Here is a 20,272-nt window from a genome sequence, read left to right on the forward strand (position 1 = left end):
GGATATGGTATTTCAAAGAATCTCTTTGCAAAATAGGTAGCGGTTCACCCAAGATATAAAGCATGGCTTTGCCTCCACACCCTGTTGCAATGTGTCAGCGCTGCTGGCATTGTCACCCATAAAGGGCAGAGGTCTGCCCAATAATTCTGTAAAATGCATAGTAACAAATTGCAGGGAAGAGAAGAAATGACCCTGGGACATCTCAGGAAGCCCTGGAAGACCTACAAACAAAAGCAAGAAAAGTCTCGAATGAGCTAAAGGAAAGGTAAAGCTTGGAAAACAATTAAAATAGTGAAAGTACAGAATGGACTTTCAAGTGCAGTGAAAGCCTCTCCTATTTGAATACCTCATTAAGCGGCTGCATGGGAATTGAGCACCTGAATACCTAAAAATCTAGACCCAAATAACTGAGATTTTAAGCTGTCTGAAAAAGAAAGTGATCTTTTGTTTCAGGATATGAAAATATGGGATAAGCGGTTACTTTCCACTCCGTGTATTTAAGATTTGTCTCATCAGCCTTAAGCCTGAGAAATAATAGTGAAGATTTAAATTCTGTACAGCTGCGTACTGGCCTGTTCTCAGAAACATAGAAGGAGAAGGAATGCTGGAGGTTCTGCCTTCTGAATTAAACAGCACGTAAATGGAGGTTGCATCCTGTGAAGTGTTTGGCTCTGAGCAGGAGCTGAGCCCTGCAGGACTGTCCACCTACTTGGTTAGGTGGCGCTTGTGCACCTGTGTCTAGATCAAGGCACGTACTAGCTCAGCCTGGAAAAGCTCCTGGGCTGGGGCACCAGCATGCAAGCTGTACACAAATGCTCACACCCAACTGGGGTTCTTCAAACTTCTGTTCCTTTAAAAAGGCAGAAGAAGCTCTTTTCATTTCGTTCCAGGCATGACAAAATGGGAGTTTTAGAAGAAAACTGCTTTTGAGTTATAATACTGAACTAAATTAGGAACTGCAGGGGAAAAGCAGTATTCCAAAGGTACAATTAGGAGTTAATGCTAAAAAATTTCAGCATATATACAAAATTATAAGTATGTAGGAATAGGAATTTTAAAACTCCTGTGCCCTCTCAGCCATGCCTCTGGTGTTGCTACCATGACACTAGAGTAATTCATGGTCTCAGAACATTCCCTCCTAGAACTCTAAATATTTTAAGGAATTTCAATTACATATTGTAGAGGAACGTCTTAAAAGTATTCAGGTTTGCTAGCTTTGGGGACCTTGGAGGAATACATACGCAGAAGAGCAAACAAAACCAGTTAGAAATGTACACTGTTTAATTAAAGTAGCAGGCTTTGGCACGTTCTTGTTCATGTTAACCATAACTTCTTGAGGATAAAAGCCCGGCATAAAATCTGTTAAATGTACAGATAGTTTTTTTTTTTTTTTTTCTTCTGAGCTTTGTTCCAAAGGCTTGTGTTGTCACCAGGAAAAACAAAACATAGACTTTGTTATAATTTTTGTTCTTGTCATATAAATTATAGACTGATTTGGACTGTTTATGCGATCAATAATTTAAAGGCTCATCCTGTTGAATTCATTGTGTGAGAGATAAGGAATAGATTTTGTATCTTCGTCTCCGTAATCAATTGCTATGATAGATGCTCAATTACTGCGGATGAGGGCAGGAAAGAGAGCTGCTCTATATGGAACCTGCCACCCCAGTGCCAGCCAGGGCTCGCTGGCTCTCGAGTTTGGTACGGAAACACAAGTTATTTTTGCTGCATAGGCGTAAGTGACTATGAGGTCTGGTTTCTAGGCTGTTGCAACAACAGAATTGGTACTTTCAGCACAGAACAACTCTCCCCCTTGTGCTCCAGGCAAATCTTCAGCAATTTCAAGGAGCGTGATGACGACGGAAAGGGCAGCTTGGATGCTCCAGTAAATTGTTAGGGGCCTTTTGCAGCCCAGATGCTGGTTGCGGTCCTGTACTGCATGTCTCTGCAGTGCCACGCGAAGTACTTCACAGCGCAGCGAAGGAGTGCAGCGTAAGCACACTTTGAAACTTCAGTCTGGGGGACAGTAAATAGAGCTTCAGTCCTCTAACTGGCTTTGGCTGAGAGCCAAAATTTCCCTGTTTTCTGTACAAATTTGGCTGCTAGGTCACTGTGATGTTCTCTGCTTCTCTTTGGCGATGCGCTCTGCTCTTGGCCACTTTACTAAGCTAGGTAAGATAAGCGATATGTCTCAAGCTGTAGAAATAAATGATTGCTTCCTTTCAAAGTCAAAACTGAGCCCACTGCTGCTAAAACGAAAAGGAGTTGTGTGAAGGGTGAGCATACCACCATGAAGATAGGTCATGGGGGCCTTTTGGGGGAATAATGCGGGTGTCTCAAGGTATCAGGAAAACGTACTCATTCTGGTTGGTTTCTGTCTCATCAGGAACTAACCCTGCGAGGGAGGGAGGATCCTGGGCCCGATTTTGGGCCTTGTGGACTGGGCTTGACCGTGCAGCTCCACCTGTGCTGGCAGTGGTCTAATTCCTCCCGCTGGGTGCACCAAGTGATACGCACTGTGGGAGCTGCTGGGTGCCCGTGCCTGTCTCTTGCACTGGCATGATCAGTATAAGGAAAAAAAAATTGGAGTTTTGCTTTGAGTAACAGCAGCATTTTCCTAAAATCAACCAGAAAAAAAAAAAAAAGAAAAAAAATACCTATATGAGAGCAGTGTGGCCGTTTGTTTTTATGTTCTCTTGTACCTGCGGTCTCAGCGGTGGGACCTGATGCTGTCGGCACCCTGACTCCGAGCATCTCTCGGCAGGCATTCAGCTCACCGCCCGGGACCTGGCTGCGGGCCGCTAATTAATCCTAAAGAGGGCTAAGTGGGTTCAGGTTACAGTATTGTTAGTACTGAGGTAACTGGGTGACACACCAGAAGAATTCGAAATTGCCAGCTGAGTTATGAGCGCGGGGGGCTCTGGCTTATTCTTCCTTAAATACACTCTTTCTGTATTCCCTCGACTGCAACTAAACTGCAGAATATTTACCTGCCTGATTGTTGTTTGTAAATCTAGGCTCTTTTCCCCCCTCCTCATTCTAAATCTTCCGTAGATGCTGAGAGGAAAAAATAGCATACAAGAAAGCGGCTGTAAAGCATTTCTTTTCTGTTCTGCCTCTCTGCGTAGAGCTTTTTGTGGCACTCAGGGGTGCAGTAGGGCTTGAACAGTCCAGACAGTGTGCCAAAGCGTATTCCTGCAGGACATCACTAGAGATCCCTGCTCGTAAACCCTGCCTGCAGAGCCGTAACTGGAGAGAGAGAGGGAGAGAGGTGAGGCAGGGAGGACACAGAGGTGTGATTAAGGGCTTCCACCGAAAGCAGAGAGGGAAAACAGAGAGAGAAAATAGTGGGAAGACCGGGGAGATGGGAAACAACAACATTCAAGGGCCAGGCAGAAGACAAAGGGGTTGAAATAGAAAGTAAAGGAAAGAAGATAATTGCAATCCTGGGATAATACATTAAGATGAAAAGCTGGTCCAGTCACAACAGACCCGTGTGGAAAGTCCAAGAGCTGGCTGGGAATCAGCAAGCAGAGGCTGCAAGAGAAAGGGGGAAATGGAAGAAAGGGGTTGGCCATGAGAGCGGGAAAACCTGCTGTGCTTTATGAGGGACTGAGGATCGTTCAGCTGGGAAGGTCTGTTTGGTTGTGGACAAAATGCTCGGCAATCCGCAGGGAGAGAAGGAGAGGGTCTGCAGGGAGATGGTATGACGAGCTTCTCGTAGCGAACGTCTTTAACAAAGTAAAAAGGGCAGTGAATTCATTAAGGACCGCTGGATGCTTAGCAGGGTTGAATTTCAGTCCGCTTATCTGAGCATCTGAACGTGGCTTTAAGGGCACAACTTGCACGCGGGAAAGAGAAACGTGCTGGGAGCGAGGGCTTCTTCTCCCTTCTCTGCTGGTGTGGATATCTGGAAACCATACCTGGATGGTGGAAGACATGGATTGCTGCTGCTACAATAGATTGTTACCATATCAGTATTTCATTCTTAAAAACAAAAGGAGAGTCTGAAGTAGTGGAAGGAGAAGCCGAAGGAGCTCCTGCAAGCCTCCTCGCTCAGTATCTGCCTGAACGTTTTTAGTTATGGATCAGCTTCATCTCGTTTCCTAATAAATTATTTGAAAAAAACCACCCTTTTCCCATTTGTGAGAAATGCTTGCATATTGCTAATACTCTGATCCATGGTATCTCATTACTCTCATAATTTATTTCTGCATCTGGCTAGCTTTCCTCAGATACGTATAGGCTAAAACTGAACGTGAGTTCTATACCGTCTATGGCGTTAAATAGCAATTTTAATTCAAGATTTTATTGTGCTTGCCTGTGACTGAACAGAAAGTGAAGAATCCATGCAGTATTAAGAGCCTCTTGAAAATTTCAGCCAGTCCCCTGATTCTGACTACTGATGTCATGAAAAATCAGAAGTGGGATAAGTGAGTGGGGCTGGCTGGGGGAGCTCGAGGGTTGCTTTTCTTTCCTTCTTCAATTCAGCACAACTTCCATTAAATTATGGATAAACTCTCAATAAAAAAACAAAGAGTAAAAAAGAGTGACAGCTGAATTTTCAGACTCAGATGACCTGAAGAATTACTTTAAAGACATTAGGAAGCGTAAAGGATTGAAATGTATGACTGCGAGCATCCAGAGGCACATTATATTCTCTTTTCTCAGATTCAGCTTCTGGTATTCACTTTCATGACTAGCCCATTTCAGTGACATTACTGGGACAAGATCCCTATGGGTATAATTCCCGTTACTTCAGTAACATCAGTTCAAGTCAACATCTTTACGCAGATTAGACCTTGCTTGATGAATTTTGTGAGGTTCACATTAATCATGCAGGAAGATGCGGCCACCGTCATCAAGTGGCCATGCCGTGGAAGCGTGGTGGTGACTACTCTCAACATACTGCTAGTTGCACGGGGAGAAGGCTGCAGAGTGCAAACAAGAGAGAGGCCTTTGCTGCTTGTTGAAGGACGGAGAGGTACCTGTGTGGGGAGGAGCAGAACATAAAATTGTGAGTGAGGAACATCGTGAAACTGCAGCTACAGATTCATAAGGCATTGGTGTGCTAGAAAATTGAATGCCCACAAGCAGTTCATCAAACACCTTTTTATGAAGTTGAATGGAGCATCCAAAAGGGAATATAAGCAACAAGCGAGTGACTTTCTTAATGTTGCTTGATCAGCAAGCTAACTATTGTTTAACAACCTGAGTAAGGAAGTATGAAGCTGTGACCAAACTGTGGCAGAATCGTGAGGAGCATTGCAGGCAGTGCAAAACGCTGGACCTACAATTTTTGTCTCATATGGGAGGCCAAAAGAAAAGGGGAAAACTTGGAACACGGATAGCCAGCTTTAGGCTTAGGAATCAAATGGGTAATTTGGAATCCTTTGCTTAGATATAGGTGCCAGTGGGCATCAGAGAGCCGAGCCGTGGCCAGGGATGTCAGAAGATCCTGAGTTAACCTGACTCAGCCTTGAAAAAGCACGCCGTGCTCTCTGCACATGGTGGCGTCAGGCAGGCTGCGTGAAACGATCTGGTCGCCTTAGCTCAGTCCCACCACAGAAATGCCAAGCTTCTTAAGCCGCTTAACAGGCTTGGTGAAGAGGATAATGATTAGCTGTTTATTAAAGTCAGCCCCTCCAGGTCGGGATGAGGGATATTGCAGTGAGAAAGCTCGCGCCACTCTTGCTTTCCCAGTGCCCTTCATGCAGACAGGGGGCTGCAGCCTTCAGGGATGCGGTTGCTAGTATTAAGTTGGCTTAAAAGTATGAAGTGGCTTCATTTCTGCTCCAAAGACCCCTGTGGGACACTGTGAACTTCCCCTCTGCAGTATGAATCTCCTTGAGGTTAGGCATGCTCTGGTTTCTAAGAATAGCTCTACAGAGAGAATGCAGTGTACATGTCAACTTAATTAAAGGAATTTGTTTAAAATATGATCGATGGTGTGTGAAATTATATAATTATTCTATAAATACACTTTGTTAATTAATTAATATTTTAATTAAAGGGTAATTGGAAACTCTTTGCATTACCACCTTTTTTGAAGGACATGGATGTGTCTTTACCTCTTAGTCACTGATTAGGCCAAAAAAACAGAAAACTTACATTAAACTGGAAGCCCAGGAGATTTTCACAAGCAGCACAGATGACAGCTACGTCCCCATTTGCCACGGGAAGGAATTTGGCTGTCCTTTAAAATCTTCCTTCTCAATCAGCCTTCAGTTTTTCTGATATTCATCATGTCTCTTATTCGGGAAGAGTAATTGTCCCTCTGGGAGACTTGCCTTGAAATGTCTCCCTGGAAAACCGACTTGGAGCAAAGTGGTGTGGACTGGTTGCTGGTTGAGAGAGCTGGCGTTAGCAGTTTGTCAGAGTGAGGCATAAATCCCTCTTTCTCCCTCACGATCGCTTTCCTCCAGTATCTTTCAGCTCACCTGTTTGTTTTGCAGACTCTCCATATTAACAAACTGAGGCTCCCTATTGCTCACTGCCAAAATGGCACTAGAGTCACCACAGTCCCCAGACTACTTTTTGTACCTGTTAGTGTGGAATAAATGAAAAGAAATGGCTGGAGTCTGGGAACAGACAGAAATGACCGTGGCCCTTATCTTGCTCCTGGAAATATTTCTATAATTCACACTGAAGTCAATAGGATAGAAAGGGTAAATCTGAGCCCCGCGTGTGGAAAAATTATCAAGAATTCCCAATTTAAGGTTCTGATTTTACAGACTTGCGCAGTTAAATGTGAATGCAGCCAGTGAAGGCAATAGGCAGGATGCTGCTTGCTCGTCCAAAGTGAGCTCCTGCTTCTGTTTGCAGCTTTGGGACACAGATTAATGTGAACCAGGAAATTCTGGACAGTAGGTAGTTCTTCTGCGTGCTTCGGTCTCCTGTTTACATGGCAAAATTAAACTGATAACTTTGTGCAGCTATTGCTGCTCTCCAACTGCTTGCTGCTACCGAACGCATTAAGAGCTAATGTGCGCTGTTTTACTGTGACTGATGGAAAATGCCAGTTCTCTGGGATTGCTCACGTACCCTGCAGTGTCACAGCCACTGCAGGCTTAGAAGGCCCTAAGTCCTCGGCGAAATCATAGTTGAATGCGGTGATGGTGTGTTAGTGTGTGACATAAGAGGGAACAGGATTATATGAGGCCAGTGCAGACAGAACAAGGAGCGCTGTAACTAGCACAGGGACAAGTGAAAACGACATCAATCAGGAGTGAATTACAGCACACCCAGGACAGGAAAAGGACCCAGGGTGCATACACTTGCACAGAGAAAGCTGCACAGCTTCAGTGATTTACAGGCAATAGTTAGCCAGGGAGCAGTTTTAATACAATCTACTTTGAGATTTAAAGTATTTCTGAGTTCCTAATTGCAAAATTGAGCTCACTGTGTCGTATCCTTATAGAAAGCTGCTCCTATTTCTCTTTAAATTCAGCAGTGAATCACCGTGCCATGCCTGAGCTATTCATGCGTGAGATGTCAGGTGCATGAGAGCTTACATCATATGCCATGCCGATGCATAAAATTTTTAAACCTGCCCTTGACAACCAAACAATTCAGCAACCTGGACACAGGCTGCAAGGATCAAAAAGTAGGACAAAAATTACAGCTGTTTATACAGCTTTGCACAATGCCATGGCAATGCTTTTTGCAAGAAGAAATATTTACCGAGGGTAAACACGATTTAGAATGAGATATTACGTCTGTTTCTTCTCTGTGGGGATCCACGCACTGAGTTTTGGGTTAACACTGCTTGAAGATCCTGAGCTTTTACCTCGGTGAGTCCTGTGTTTTTCTCAGGTACAGGAATGACGGGGGTAAGGGGGGAGTGTCCATGAGGTGGGAAAAAAGCAAGCAGAAAAAACCAACTTGAATAGGCAAGAGGGAAATTTAATGTAAGTGCTGCTTTTTTTTTTTTTCCTTTTTCTTTTTTTTCTGTGCTGCAGATTGTTTGACAAGGATGATACCAATTAGTGCTAGCCGTGGCTTTGTTTATGTTATTGACAGGTCCATCAGAAACCGGCCTGAAAACATCAGGCTTATTTTGCAGATGTCACTGAATAAATCATTAGGTGGCTGTAGCTTTCAGTTGCCAAGTGAGGAAAGGTCCCAGCATGTTAAGTGGATGAAAAGTTTCTGAGTTTCAAAAATACTGTGGTAAGAATTTTCCGATGAGACATTGGCTGAGGGTTTGTAATCCATCTTCTGCTTCTGCGCGAAACGTGAGAGGGAGTGGTCTTTTCAGCAAGGCTGCAGAAAGTCCGAAATGTTGTGGGATCTCTGCTCCGGCTGGATTTACAGGTCCAAATGCATCTTGGGGCTGACTCCACTGCGGTCTCTGAAGGTGTGCCTGTTTATCTCCAAACTGAATTTGCACCAGCAGAAAAGCAGTCATTCTGGCAGAGACATTTTATTACATCAGGAACTGTCTAAATGTTGAGGTGATTTTAGCTGATATCTGTTTCACATTTTATTGAATATAATCTGCAAATATGCAGGCTTGCAGGAGTGAAATTACAAACCTCCATCTATAGGAAGTCACCTAAATAAATGGCTTGATTTTTCTCCTCCCAAGAGTGCTGTAAACAGCCAGTGCTTAGTGAAACCTGTAGCCACACAGCAGCTCTGGTTTTTGAGCTGATTTTTTCAGTGAATAAAAATGAAGCTACATGATACTGGACGTTCGTATGGCTTGTGTTTAGAGATCTGTGTTCAGCTATACTGTTTTTTTGTTGTTGGTGGTGGTTGGTTGGTTGGTTGTGGGTTTTTTTTGGTTGTTGTTGTTTGTTTTGTTTAAGTCCAGAATTATCTTCCTAAGAAAGAACCTCTCCCACCGTTTCCAACTGAGGCTTTGAATTTGGTAGGGACGTATCTATGAAATACTCGTTTCAGGCCCAAACTATGTGATGAGTGAATAAATAAATCTAGGCTGCTATAATGCGAGCTTCTGGATTCCTCAGCCTCTTCCTGACAACGATAAAGGGATTGGGATTCCTTTCCGTGTAAATCCAGGAGGAGGAGGACAGCCAAAGCCTGCATGGAAAATCTCGTCCCTTCTCACACCGCAGTGCAGAATTTACACCTTCTTACATGTCATCTCTGAAATTAATCGCCTTGCTCTAGCCAAACCTGGAGGAGTCTAACATGGAATAATTTGATGATGGGGGGCTGAAAGAGACGTGTAGCAAGAAAGACAGCAGTCAGAAGGATGTGAGAAGATACAAATTAAAGTAAGGCGTAGTTTACTCTTACCAGGCAGCTTGCTTTAGGTGGAATACTTCAGACTCACTTAGATTTGGCCAGTACTGTCTGAGGGACAAAGCAAGCCCTCATCATTATTTCCTGTTGCTATGACAGAGAGATTTAAAATACCAACATTTTTAAACGCCTGGTTTTAGAGGGAACTGTGAAATGGATATGATTCTTCTTTTATTTTTGAGTTGTACGCTGGGAAAACAATGCGCCAGTGTAGATATGAACAGAAATCATTGCAGCCTGTTAAAACAAATTAGGAAACATGCTTTCAAATCTTAATATAATTTCTAGAGGAAGGAGCCTCTTGACTTGAATGGTAAAGGTCTGAAAATGGTCAGAGAGAGTCATAGAGCTAAGTGGGGATCCCAATTACAGATTAGCAATAATGCAAATGTTGCTGCAGAGGGACCACTCAGCTTCTGTAGCTCGGGAGCTGCGGCTGCGACTAGAGCACAGGCATAAAAACCTCTCTTTCATTATTGTTTTTAATTATCTGCACAACGACAGAGCTGGAATACCTGCTGCACACTGAGGCCCTTTGTGCGAGCCCGTCAGCAGAGGCTGTGCAGGCTGAGGCCCGTATTTTTTGCCTTCCGGAGGATACGCAGCTGAATTTTGCTTTCATGCAAATGCCTTTCTTTCCTATTTTCTCCTCATCTTCACCGGCTATTGCACCTGCTCCACTGAACGTAAGCAACAGATGCAGCCTTACGTGATGACACCAGGGTTCGGGTACCCCACTGCCGTCCCAGAGAGAAAGTCTTGCCGATGTTATCTTGCAAGGTTTGCTTCCAGCCAGAGGCTGCGTAGTCTGAGACCGTGTTAAAACTTCAAATAGTGCTGGTGTGCTTGCAGCGACATGCAAGGAAACCTGGCCCAGATTTTTGTCCCCTTGGCAGCTCTGGGAGGACAAGAGAGAGGCAGAAACACGGTAGCTGGGGCCACGATCCAGCACGAGCACCCTCCTGCCCATTGCAGAGCCTTTGCCCCCAGATCCACGTCGCGGGGAGCGCGAGGAATGATGAACAGCAAAGGATCCAGGCGGCTTCTGGCTGCTGCTGCTGGCGCTCGCATCAGGGCCCGTGGTAACGAAGGTGCTCCTCGTTCACCTCAGCTGTTTTCCTGACAGCTCTGCGCCAGAGATTCACGCGGCAGCGAATTTCTACCTGCTGCAGGCTTGTGAAAGATGACTGGTATATGTGAGGGCATAAGGTACGCTTTTTGGAAACAGGGCAGCGGGCAGAAGAAAGCCGGAGCAGGGGCTGGGAAAAGGCAGGGGGAAGTGGCAATGTTGGCTAAGGCTCTTTTGGGGAGTGAGAACCGAGTGTGCACGTGCATCAGGAGGAAGACTGATACTCTAGGGAGAGCATGCCCGTTATTAAGTGAGGGGGGGGAGGAAATGATGAGTAAAGCCATCACAACACTGAACTCCTTTTAAAAAAGGGGCAATTGGAAGGTAGCACAGGCCTTGGGAAGGTAGCTGGTAGAAAGCAGAGAAGGGATAGCATGAATAAATGCAAATCAGCTGGCCTACATCATGCATATCCACGGGAAGGGAATAAAGTGACAAACGCGGTGAATCAGTAATCGCTATTTCTCAGAAATCGTCAAGAGCCGGGGAAGCTCCAGAGAACGAGAGGAAGAAGCAAAGGTGAAATTCCACCCTGAGCCCAGCTGGGCCGAGCAATTAAAGCCCAGTCAATCCAGCAGCAGTCCTCCGGGAAATAACGCAGCGAGCAAGCGGAGGAGAAAAAAAAATCTTAAAGAAAAGAGGAAATGATGAATGGTGGGGGTGGGGGGCGGCCGCGTGCTCCGGAGAGGAGCGCTGCAAAGTGAATTCCTGCAAGTTCAGAGCCGAGCCTTGGGCTGTGATTTGTGGCTCCTCGTTGTTCTCCGGGCTTTTCCGAAGGGCAGCGCGGGGAGAGCTTTGTGTGGATGGAGCTGCTGGTTTGTGGGGCGAGGAGGGAAGCCGGCAGAGCGGGGCCAACTCTACTTTCAGAGTTAATAGGATGTCTAATCATTAACACTAATAACCATTGCACTATATACTGTATAAAAACATACCGGTCGCACTGTGCCATTTAGGATCTGACTGAATACAGAAAAAAGGGAACAGAGAATCCAGGGGACAAAATAAGTGCTAAGGGTTGGAAATGTATTTTAATTTCCTACAGTCGCTAACCTGCATTTCAGATTTTTTCATGAGGTTATTTCATATCAAAACATCAGCACAGCAAGGGCTAGGTTTTCAATTAGAAGCTTCCTCAGTAACCGGAGGGTCTGCCATGAACCCCAGAAGCCTTCCCAGCTTAAACGCCGCAGAAATCCGTGATGTCTCTGCAGAGCGTTTAAGCTCTGTCGGGGCTTTGCCAAAATCCTTTTAGTGAAAACAGTTCAGTGAATTCTGGTTATCGGGGATTGACGATACTGTAGTAATTAGATCTAGACCATGGTCAGAGATGGGTTTGGCTGAAAATAGGTGTCCTTCTTGGTCAGCTTGCCTTTTAGCTGGATCAGTTTTTGGATCGGGATTGCTCTGACGTGGTTTATTGTGCCGCTGCGTGACTGCTGCTGCCAGCACGAGGGAACAAGTGGGAACAAAGGCCTGCAAGGGGGCAGGGGGCCATTGCCCGGGTAGCGACAGCAGGGACCCCCATCCAAGTGAGGGGGTTGCGCAGGCATCAGTTTGGTTACAAACGTGCATACGTGTTCATGACTCAGGCCAGATGACAATTTCAGTTTGCTTGCCTTTTGCTCTATGCTTTTGCAGGATATTCGCTTTTTTTTTTTCTTTTTGCCTTTTTTTTTTTTCCTGGGGAGTGGGGGTGGGGAGAGGTAGTGGAAAGCAAAGGGGAGCTGAGATTATTTTTGTCCATTAACGTGGCTCTAAATGGCTGCAATTCAAATGCAAGAAAATCTGAGCGATACAGCAAACATAACAAAGGAAGAAATACCGGGAAAGCTGGATAGCTGGAAAATAAGAGCAGGAAAAGTAATAAAAATGAGAATCGGATTGGAAAAAAAATACAAAACCCTTGGTGTGAGGGCAGAGCGCTAGGGAAGAGAGGGAAGGCACAGAGAGCTCAGAGATTTCGAGCAGGTGTTGAGCCTGATGCACACACATCCTTTGCACAACAGCGAGTGGCTAAGCAGGGAGAATACAAAGAAGCATGACTGACATAAGCACAGTCACCATGCCAATGAGCACAAGTGCCTGTATATATTAATAGGCCAGAGGGAAGATGTGAATGCGACGGGAACGCGAGCCGCCGGAGGTGAGCCGTATCAGCGGCAGCATATGGGCGTGGGGCGCCAATCTGACATCCGCTTCCACCGCTCGCTGCCTCCAGGCAAAAAGGGCTCTTTGGGCGTTTCGAGAGCCTGCCTCCCGGCACAGCCGGGGCACTGACACCCACCCTTACAGAAATGCTGGCCGTCCTGAGCCTGCGTGGCAGCTGGGGATGGAGCACATCTGCGGGACGCAGCTTGGGGTGACGGGGCAGGCAGCAGCCCCGGGCTGCTCTTGGAGCATGCTGGCATCGAGCAGGGTTTGCGCTCCCTGCTTCATGCCCTGCCTTATTGTGAAAGTACAGGGACAAACGGGCTGGAGCTGCCTCTTTCCAGTCCCTCACCCGAATGCCTGGGTGCCTTTCCCAGTTTGTCCTGTGGCATTCCCTTTCCGTGCGTTATCCTGGCCCTGCCACCCCGGCTGTGTGTTAACCGCTGAGCGCAGTGAGCATGCAAATGCCCTCTGATGTCTCGGCCCCGGGTCAGCTATTCTCACGGCTGATTGACAGCTGGGCCTCCACCGGCACACTGGTTTTCTACTCGGAGGGTGAATGGATATGTAGATAAGCAGTTGAGCTTTCTTAGACGGTTTCAGAAGCTATTGTGTATCTCTGTGCGCGTACCTACGCATGGCCTTCTGCTGCGCTCCACGTGGGAGACCACTTTGCTCGCTGAATGGGGCGGGTTTCTGCCTTAACCATGGCTCTTCATCGCTGTGATTTCTCATCCCTCCCCTCCAGTCTTAAAGCTCTTGTCTTCAGAATTTGCTCTCATTTAGTTAGTGGACCCACATTTTTCTGCTTCGTGCCTGTGCCATGTCTTTGCTTTGCAGACTACTGGCAGAAGCCATTTGCCTAGCAGGACTGTGGTTAAAGCATCTCACCTTTCATCTTTTTTCATCTTTTAATCAGTCTTTCTACCTGCCTACAGCTGCTGGTGGTTGACAAGCATCTGCCTCCTAATTTTTTTCCCCAGCCAGGCTTCCAGCCCTTTTATTCCCTTGTAAAAGGCTCTCTGCTGCCTTTGTACACACGTTACGTAGCACCTGTTGGCTGGAACAAATCTGACAGGTGCAAAAGTGGAAACTAGATGGGTTTTGATATATTTAGGGGTGTAAACAATAATGTTGTCCTCTTTTAATATTTGTATTTCATCTGGGGAGCTCCCAGCCTTGGTTACAAACACCTGAAGAGATCCTTGGCTAAATTTTTGGTTGTTCATTTCCTAGCAGCTTTCTGCAGGTCTTTGTGATTCCTGTCTTTACTCTCTTTTTCTGAGTTGTGTAAGGAATAGTTGTAGGAAGTTGCTTTGTAAAATGCAGTGCCAAAAACAAAACAAAAACCAAAAAACAGTGGGATATATGCTAGCATAATAGTAAGTAGCGAAGAGGGAATTTAGTAGGCTGGAGGAGTTTTCTAAAGCCCTACTCAACATTTCACATTTTATGATTCTTAATGACAAATGGTGATTGTGAATATTCATGAATTTTTCCCTGGGTTAATGTCATAACCTTTGCAGTAAAAAGGCTGTTTTTACCGGTAATAACTACCTTTCAGTTTATTTATGCTTGTTTTTTGTTGTTGTTGTTGCTGATGGTGGTGTATTTTGTTGTTGTTGTTGTGTTGTGGTTTTTTTCAGAGATAGCCCCAAAATTAACATTCCAAGTATGAGAAAGTAATTTTGCTTTTTTTTTTTTTTCCCCTGGGGTGTGAAGGGGAAAATACATTTTAAAAGTCCATCGTGTCATGTCTTCATTGAGACAATGCAGCTCTTTACTCTCAAGCTCTTGGTTTTTATCTCAGTGCTTTTACACTGCTGGGAAAGGTGTCTGAATTCAGCTTTTCTTCAGAAAAGAACTGAATGCCGCAACTCAGCGTGTAGTGTGAAGAATTTGTTTGTCTTTTTGAGCATGAAGAATTTTGCCTGTCTTTGTTTCTCCCATTTATTCTGAATGTTAATTTAGCATTTTATCAGTAATTACCTTATATCCTTTCCCCTGGTCAGTATGCACTCTTCCATTCCCTTTTTCCTGCCTGCAATTGTACTTGGTGCCTTGCAGTCATTACGTCTTACTTTGCTGCACTGAACTGGATGTGCCCTTTATCTGTCCATAAGCCTAATTTATTCAAATCATTTTAAATTTTCTTGCTCTGTGCACCATTTTACACTTATGTGCTATCAGCAAAAAAATCCACTTTAAAAATTATATCCCCTGCAGGCCATTTATATAAAGTTGAACAAAAGCGGGCATCGTGCTGAAATTTGGGAGCGCTGCCTCGGTACCGTCCCTCTGGTCACCCTGAACCGTTCCATTTTACTGACATCCTGCTTCGTGTCCCACAGATGATTTTGAAGCCATTTGCTGTTTCTTCCTCCTTTTTTATTCTACGCTTACTGATTCTACAGATTGATCTCTTCGTGGGGTGTGACACCACGTGAATATCATCTTCCATCTGGATAAATTATGCCTGTCACTTCACTTCTGCCTCTCCTCTGCCATACTTTAGGACAGTTCTAGAAGAACTTCCAGCGCAGTTGACAGGTATGATGTGAATCCAGGCTGCCTGTCCTTCCCCAGACTGTATATTTCCATGGGTTGCATAATCCCGTCCCATATTAATGTTTTCAATATCCGTTCTGTGGCTGCAGTCAGGATTACTGGTGAGTAGGTTCCTAAATCCTCCATTGATTTAAAAAGAAAAAAGAAAAAAAAGTAAAAGCTGGAGTAGCTGCCTTCTAGGCATCTCCAGATATACCTTCCCCAGGAAGCTATCAAGCAGTATTACTGAAGGTTTTCCAATTTCCCTTGCTATTTCCTTCCAACTTCTGAGATGCAGTTAATCTACGTCTTGGGCCCTGTCAACTTTTAATAGTTCTAATTAACTAACTACCTGTCCAGATTGGATCGTAAAGCCTTTTAACATTTCATTTTTTTCCCCTAAAGAAAATGTATCCTTGTTTCCGGGATGTGACCTTCAGCTTCTTCTGTAAATACTCAGGCAAAGAATATTAATTCAGGCTCATTTCGGCATCAGTCTCATCTGTCACTGGTTTCTCACTCATACCCTCTCATGGCCCCACTGATTCCTTCCCTGGTCGTGTGCTTTTAATATATCGAATGAAAGATCTCCATTGAATTTCTTCACATCCTTGCCATTTTTTAAAAGCATTTGCTACTGCAGAATTTCCTGCCAGTGTTTGTAATTGCCCAATTTTGAATGCAATGTCATCAGCAGACCTGCTAAGTAATATAATAATAATGCAATAGAGGAAACTGAAACCATGGTATGGGCCCGAGTGGCGAACTTGTCTGGAACTGGATATTTTGAAGTGGAAGCGGCTGCAGTTTTGCAGTGGGTGGAGTGAGACCAGAATCTGGCCGTGTATGTGGAATAACTCATAAATTACCTGGGGCTTTTTAGCACGGTGTAGCTGTGATGCTGTCTAATGTTAAGAGCTCTAAACAATGTTTTGTAGGGCATTCACTGGGAAATCTGAAACTCGCCAGACCACTTTTTGGAGGAAAGCTTGTCTTTCCTCGGGAAAACAAAAATTTCGCTCCTTGTTCTGAAATAGCTCCTTTTCTTCCTAGAGAGTTCCTGTCTCTGTATGTCTATGCCTCGCCTTTTTGTGGCACCTCCGTGCATTCTTGTGCTTCATTTCATGGCTGTGCTGGGCTTTCTGCATTCAGCTCCATCCCAGTGTCGTTACGAGCTCGGGTCCACATCTGATGGACTTTTTCCTCCTACCATGCAGATGGTACGCCGAAAGACCTGCTCCAGGGCTCTCAGCACAGGGCATGGAGGAGCTGCCCTGCAAGGGATGTTTCTGGCGTCCCAGCGAGGTGGCTCCAGACAGCTCTGTGACCCGGAAAGCACCTTTTGAGAGGCAGCCAAAACAGACGCCGGCCCCCGGGCCTGCAGAAGTCACTTGCGGGCTTTTGCAGATCATTAAGCAGATCAGGAGAGGGCAGAGGTGACGTGAAACTACTGTGGTTTATCTACGAGGTCTCTGTAGCCTGCTTGAAAGGCAGCCTGTACAAAGGTTTGCTGACTGCAGAAGGCATGCAGCCTGTACCAATGCTTGGCGCTGGAGCTGAGCTGTGCAGAAGCCAGTGTGATGTTTTGTTTAACCCGGCTATAGCTTCAGAGGGGACGTGTGGGGACGGCAGCTTGCTGAGAGGTAGCTCGGTGCTCTGTTTTGCTGGGCGCATACACCTTCTAGGTGGAGCAGGGAGAGTCACTGCAGAAGCTGTTTCAGCTCAGCAGTCACTACTCCTACCTTTTTTTTATACCTTAATGTCCTAAATCATATTCTCTGTGTTGCTTAATACCACATCTGGCATTCTTCCCTTCCTTGTCGGTTTATGTACACATTAAATTAGAAAGCAGTCCAGTACCAGATCAAGCTTTGCTTCCTCCGCTTAATGTAATCCACTCTGAGGTCGAGATAATTAAACTCTCCCGCTTACACTGCCATGGTCTTTTACATGTTTTGCTTCATGTATGCTGTACTTCATACCTCCTTCCTGGTCATGCTGTGCATAACACGTTCTGTTCCGAACAGCTCCAGTGTAGGCATGATCTGTATCACGCTGCTACAACCTAGTTTCTTCCAGGCTTCAGCTTTCAAGATTGGCCAGACTCTCTTTTGGAAATACGACTCAGACGGCGTTGCTGTGTTCCTGCCTGCTTCTTTAAGCAACCGTTTAGATACAGGGGGTATGGAGAGACTGTAAAACCTGGGGGAGAGCCTGGGTCTGATTCAGTGAAGATCGAGACAGTATGCAGAGAAAGGTCCACGGAGCTTGTCCCCTCGTCCTCCTCTCCTCCTCTTCCACTTCCCACCTTCAGTTCTGACCCCAGAGAGCCTGCTCTTAGGATGCTTGCCATTACAACAGGAGGCCTGAGTTTGATCTCAACCTTAACCTCTCTCAAAGCCAGTTCTTTTTTTAAGATTGCCAAGTAGAATAAGTCCAAAATAAAATACTGCTCCCTCATTGGCACTGGCTATTAACACACAGGAGTGAGACAGAGACAAGCCACAGAGGCGTGAGCAGACCTCTTCTGCAGTGCATCCTCAGTGCAGCTCTGCCTGGGACTCCCAACACTACACACCCAAGCAGTGTCAGCGGCAAAGGCGAATGGGTTCGATGGGCAGAGAGTGGTCTATGCCCTTACAAAATGGCTGTCATTTTTAAATGGTATCCATAAAAACTTTTTGGAAAGCCATAGGGTGAGGCTCTGGGCGTTCGCCTCTGTAAAGTTGTCCTCTCATCAGTCCCGGTGATTGGTAGTCTCGTAATGTGTCCTGTCGGCGCTCAGAACAATGTGTTAGGATGGGCTCTCTCTGTGAGAGTGCGATAGGAGCGAGAAAGGAAGGGAGAGAAAAACAGAAAAACATTGCTGATACTCTGTGCACAAAACACGCTTAGCTCTAGCCAAGGCTTTCTCAATTTAAATTCAGAATTGTTCCAATTTTATTTCAAAGTAGAAATAAGATGTTGTACTACTGTACACAGTTGTTTTCCCAGCTAAGCTTTTTCAGTCAGCAAAAGCTTAAATAATGTAAAATGTGATGTCACTTGAGAAAAAAAAATATCCCGATCTTCTTCGTTACATTCTGTAGTGGAAATAACACTTAACAATGTTAGAGATTTAAATATGTTGGTATATCTGAGGACATGGTTTGCTTCCAACTTATTCTGAAAAAGAAATACAGAAATTTTTATTTTGGTTGTTTTTAATTTTGTTTTCTGTGAGTAAGTCTCTCTGTCACCCAGTGTAGGTGTTTTTTAGTGCCTACAGGGTACTAAATATTGGTATTTATGTTAAAGTGCGAGCATTACATGGTTGTACTCTCACACAGCACTTGCAGTTTCTTTCCCACATGGGAAGACATGCTGCTTCATTGGTAGTTTGGTTTTATGAAGCTGGCTAGGGGCCTGTGTAAGCAATAGCAGTGTTTTGCCTCAAGAACTGATATTATGTAGAGGCCAAAATAACAAGCAAAATTCCCTGAGATTTGAGCATCTTGTGTTTGGTCAGGGTTCCTGGGGAAGGAAATATTTTGAATGTTGTTTGTGTAGAAATGACACCACAAGACTCTCTGTGTGGTTGACTCAAACCGGATACTTAGGTAGGCAAGGCATCCACGCCATCGCATCGTGGGCTGGGTCCTTCCACCCCTGCCTGTGTTACAGAAGAGAGACAGCTGCCCCAGTACCTTTTGTTCCCTGAGCAGGTAAGCGACTCTAGCCATTATACTTCGCAGCCCCCTGGGAGGCTGACAGATGAAGCTGTGCTCCTGAGTCCTGAACATATAATTTGCAACACGCAATTTGTGTCGCATCATACCTAGCTGGAGCTCTGCTTTCTGGAGTACCCAAAATATATCTACGAATAGATCATGTCATGTCAAAAATGAAATGGAAGGTGATAGTAATTGTGGACTGTATAATTAGAAAGCAGGAATCAGAACATCTAACTAATGGCAACACCTGGAATACCTGCACAAAAAGCTAATCAAAAGTCGACTTGGAATCCAGGGAAGCCTCTCTACAGCTGTTTCTGCCCCTTTAAAAAGCTGCTCAATATATTGCAAATTACACTTTGATCACACTTCTGCCGGTGTAAACCACATGGAAGTCAAGCATAGGACAGTAATCTGACTCTTCGAGAAGGTCACATCCACGAGATTTAAAATGTAAAAAAAAGTGGCACACAAAATGCTTTTCTAAATTTAGATGCCTGCCTATGAAATCATGGTGTATCCGAGCCTAATAAAGGTTACTTGATGTTACAGAGTCTAAAAGTCTGTCAGAAGTACAGGGGAGGAGGAGGAGAGAGAAGCAGCTTTACGGTCGTGTAAAAACAAAGCCTTTATTTTCTCCTTTTAAATCTCTCTGCTGTGCCCTGATTGAACATAGGATGAAAAGCCACTGTCTTGAGATTTGGGGAAAACAAAGATTTTCTGTTTTTGCTATTACATTGAAAAGCTCTTTACTGTATAAAATGTTGTCCCTTCTAAACTTTCTCAAACTTGTGGCTTAGGTTTTGCAGGATTACAACTACTTCTACCACAGAAATCTGTTATCAATAGGATGTGGTATCGCAGAGTGGTCCCTGTGGCCCAGAGCATTAGCTCTCTGATTTTTGTATCAATTTTACATGGTATTTTGGATGAAGTATTTTCAGAATGAGGATTTTTGCTTTTAAAGGTAATGTGATGGCATGGAAAGGTGGTATGTTTTGACCCAAACTCTCAGTTATTACATGGTAAGAATGACAGAGCAATGGGCTGAGGCGTTGCACTGAGGATGGCAGTCACGACGTTGATTGGAGCAATGGGCTCTTTCAGAATTGGGCCCCAAGATTTTATGTTACTTTTGAGCTGATCTCTCTCTCCATTATATAGATTGTCAAAAACACCCCTAGCATCCATTAGAGCTTGTCATGACAATTGTTTGGGGGGATAAAAAAAACCTTCAAGAAAACATTCTTCTGTCAAAATACAGCATTTTACAAAAATACAAAATGTTTTATGGAAGTGTGTTAGTTTCAGTGAAAATTTCTTGTGGAAAATTTCTGAGGGCTAGGCTGGAATTTTTAGGAAAGTGTGAGGAGAAGAAGAAGAGAATAACTACCTGGGAAACAGTATAACCACCTGGGGTGCTGGAGACCCCCTGTACTGTCCAGCCTGGGTGCGGAGATGA

At 44.8% G+C, this 20,272-nt stretch overlaps 1 protein-coding gene across 6 annotated transcripts in view; it reads left to right on the top strand.

Annotated features, from left to right (window-relative positions):
* Positions 1-7,570: 7,570 nt before the first annotated feature.
* The window catches only part of CXXC4 (CXXC finger protein 4), a 94,802-nt gene continuing 82,100 nt past the window's right edge, over positions 7,571-20,272 (top strand). For all 6 annotated transcript variants that reach the window (XR_013950682.1, XR_013950683.1, XR_013950684.1 and 3 more), the window contains exon 1: positions 7,571-7,793. Coding sequence is in view for 3 of the 6 variants with exons in the window: in XM_080590686.1 (XP_080446812.1) it covers positions 7,705-7,793 (89 nt within the window). In the remaining 3 variants the exon portion in view is untranslated. The remainder of the gene's footprint in view (positions 7,794-20,272) is intronic.

The sequence above is a fragment of the Anser brachyrhynchus genome (assembly GCF_964034855.1).
Source record: "Anser brachyrhynchus genome assembly, chromosome: 4".
Classification (NCBI taxonomy): Eukaryota; Metazoa; Chordata; class Aves; order Anseriformes; family Anatidae; genus Anser; species Anser brachyrhynchus.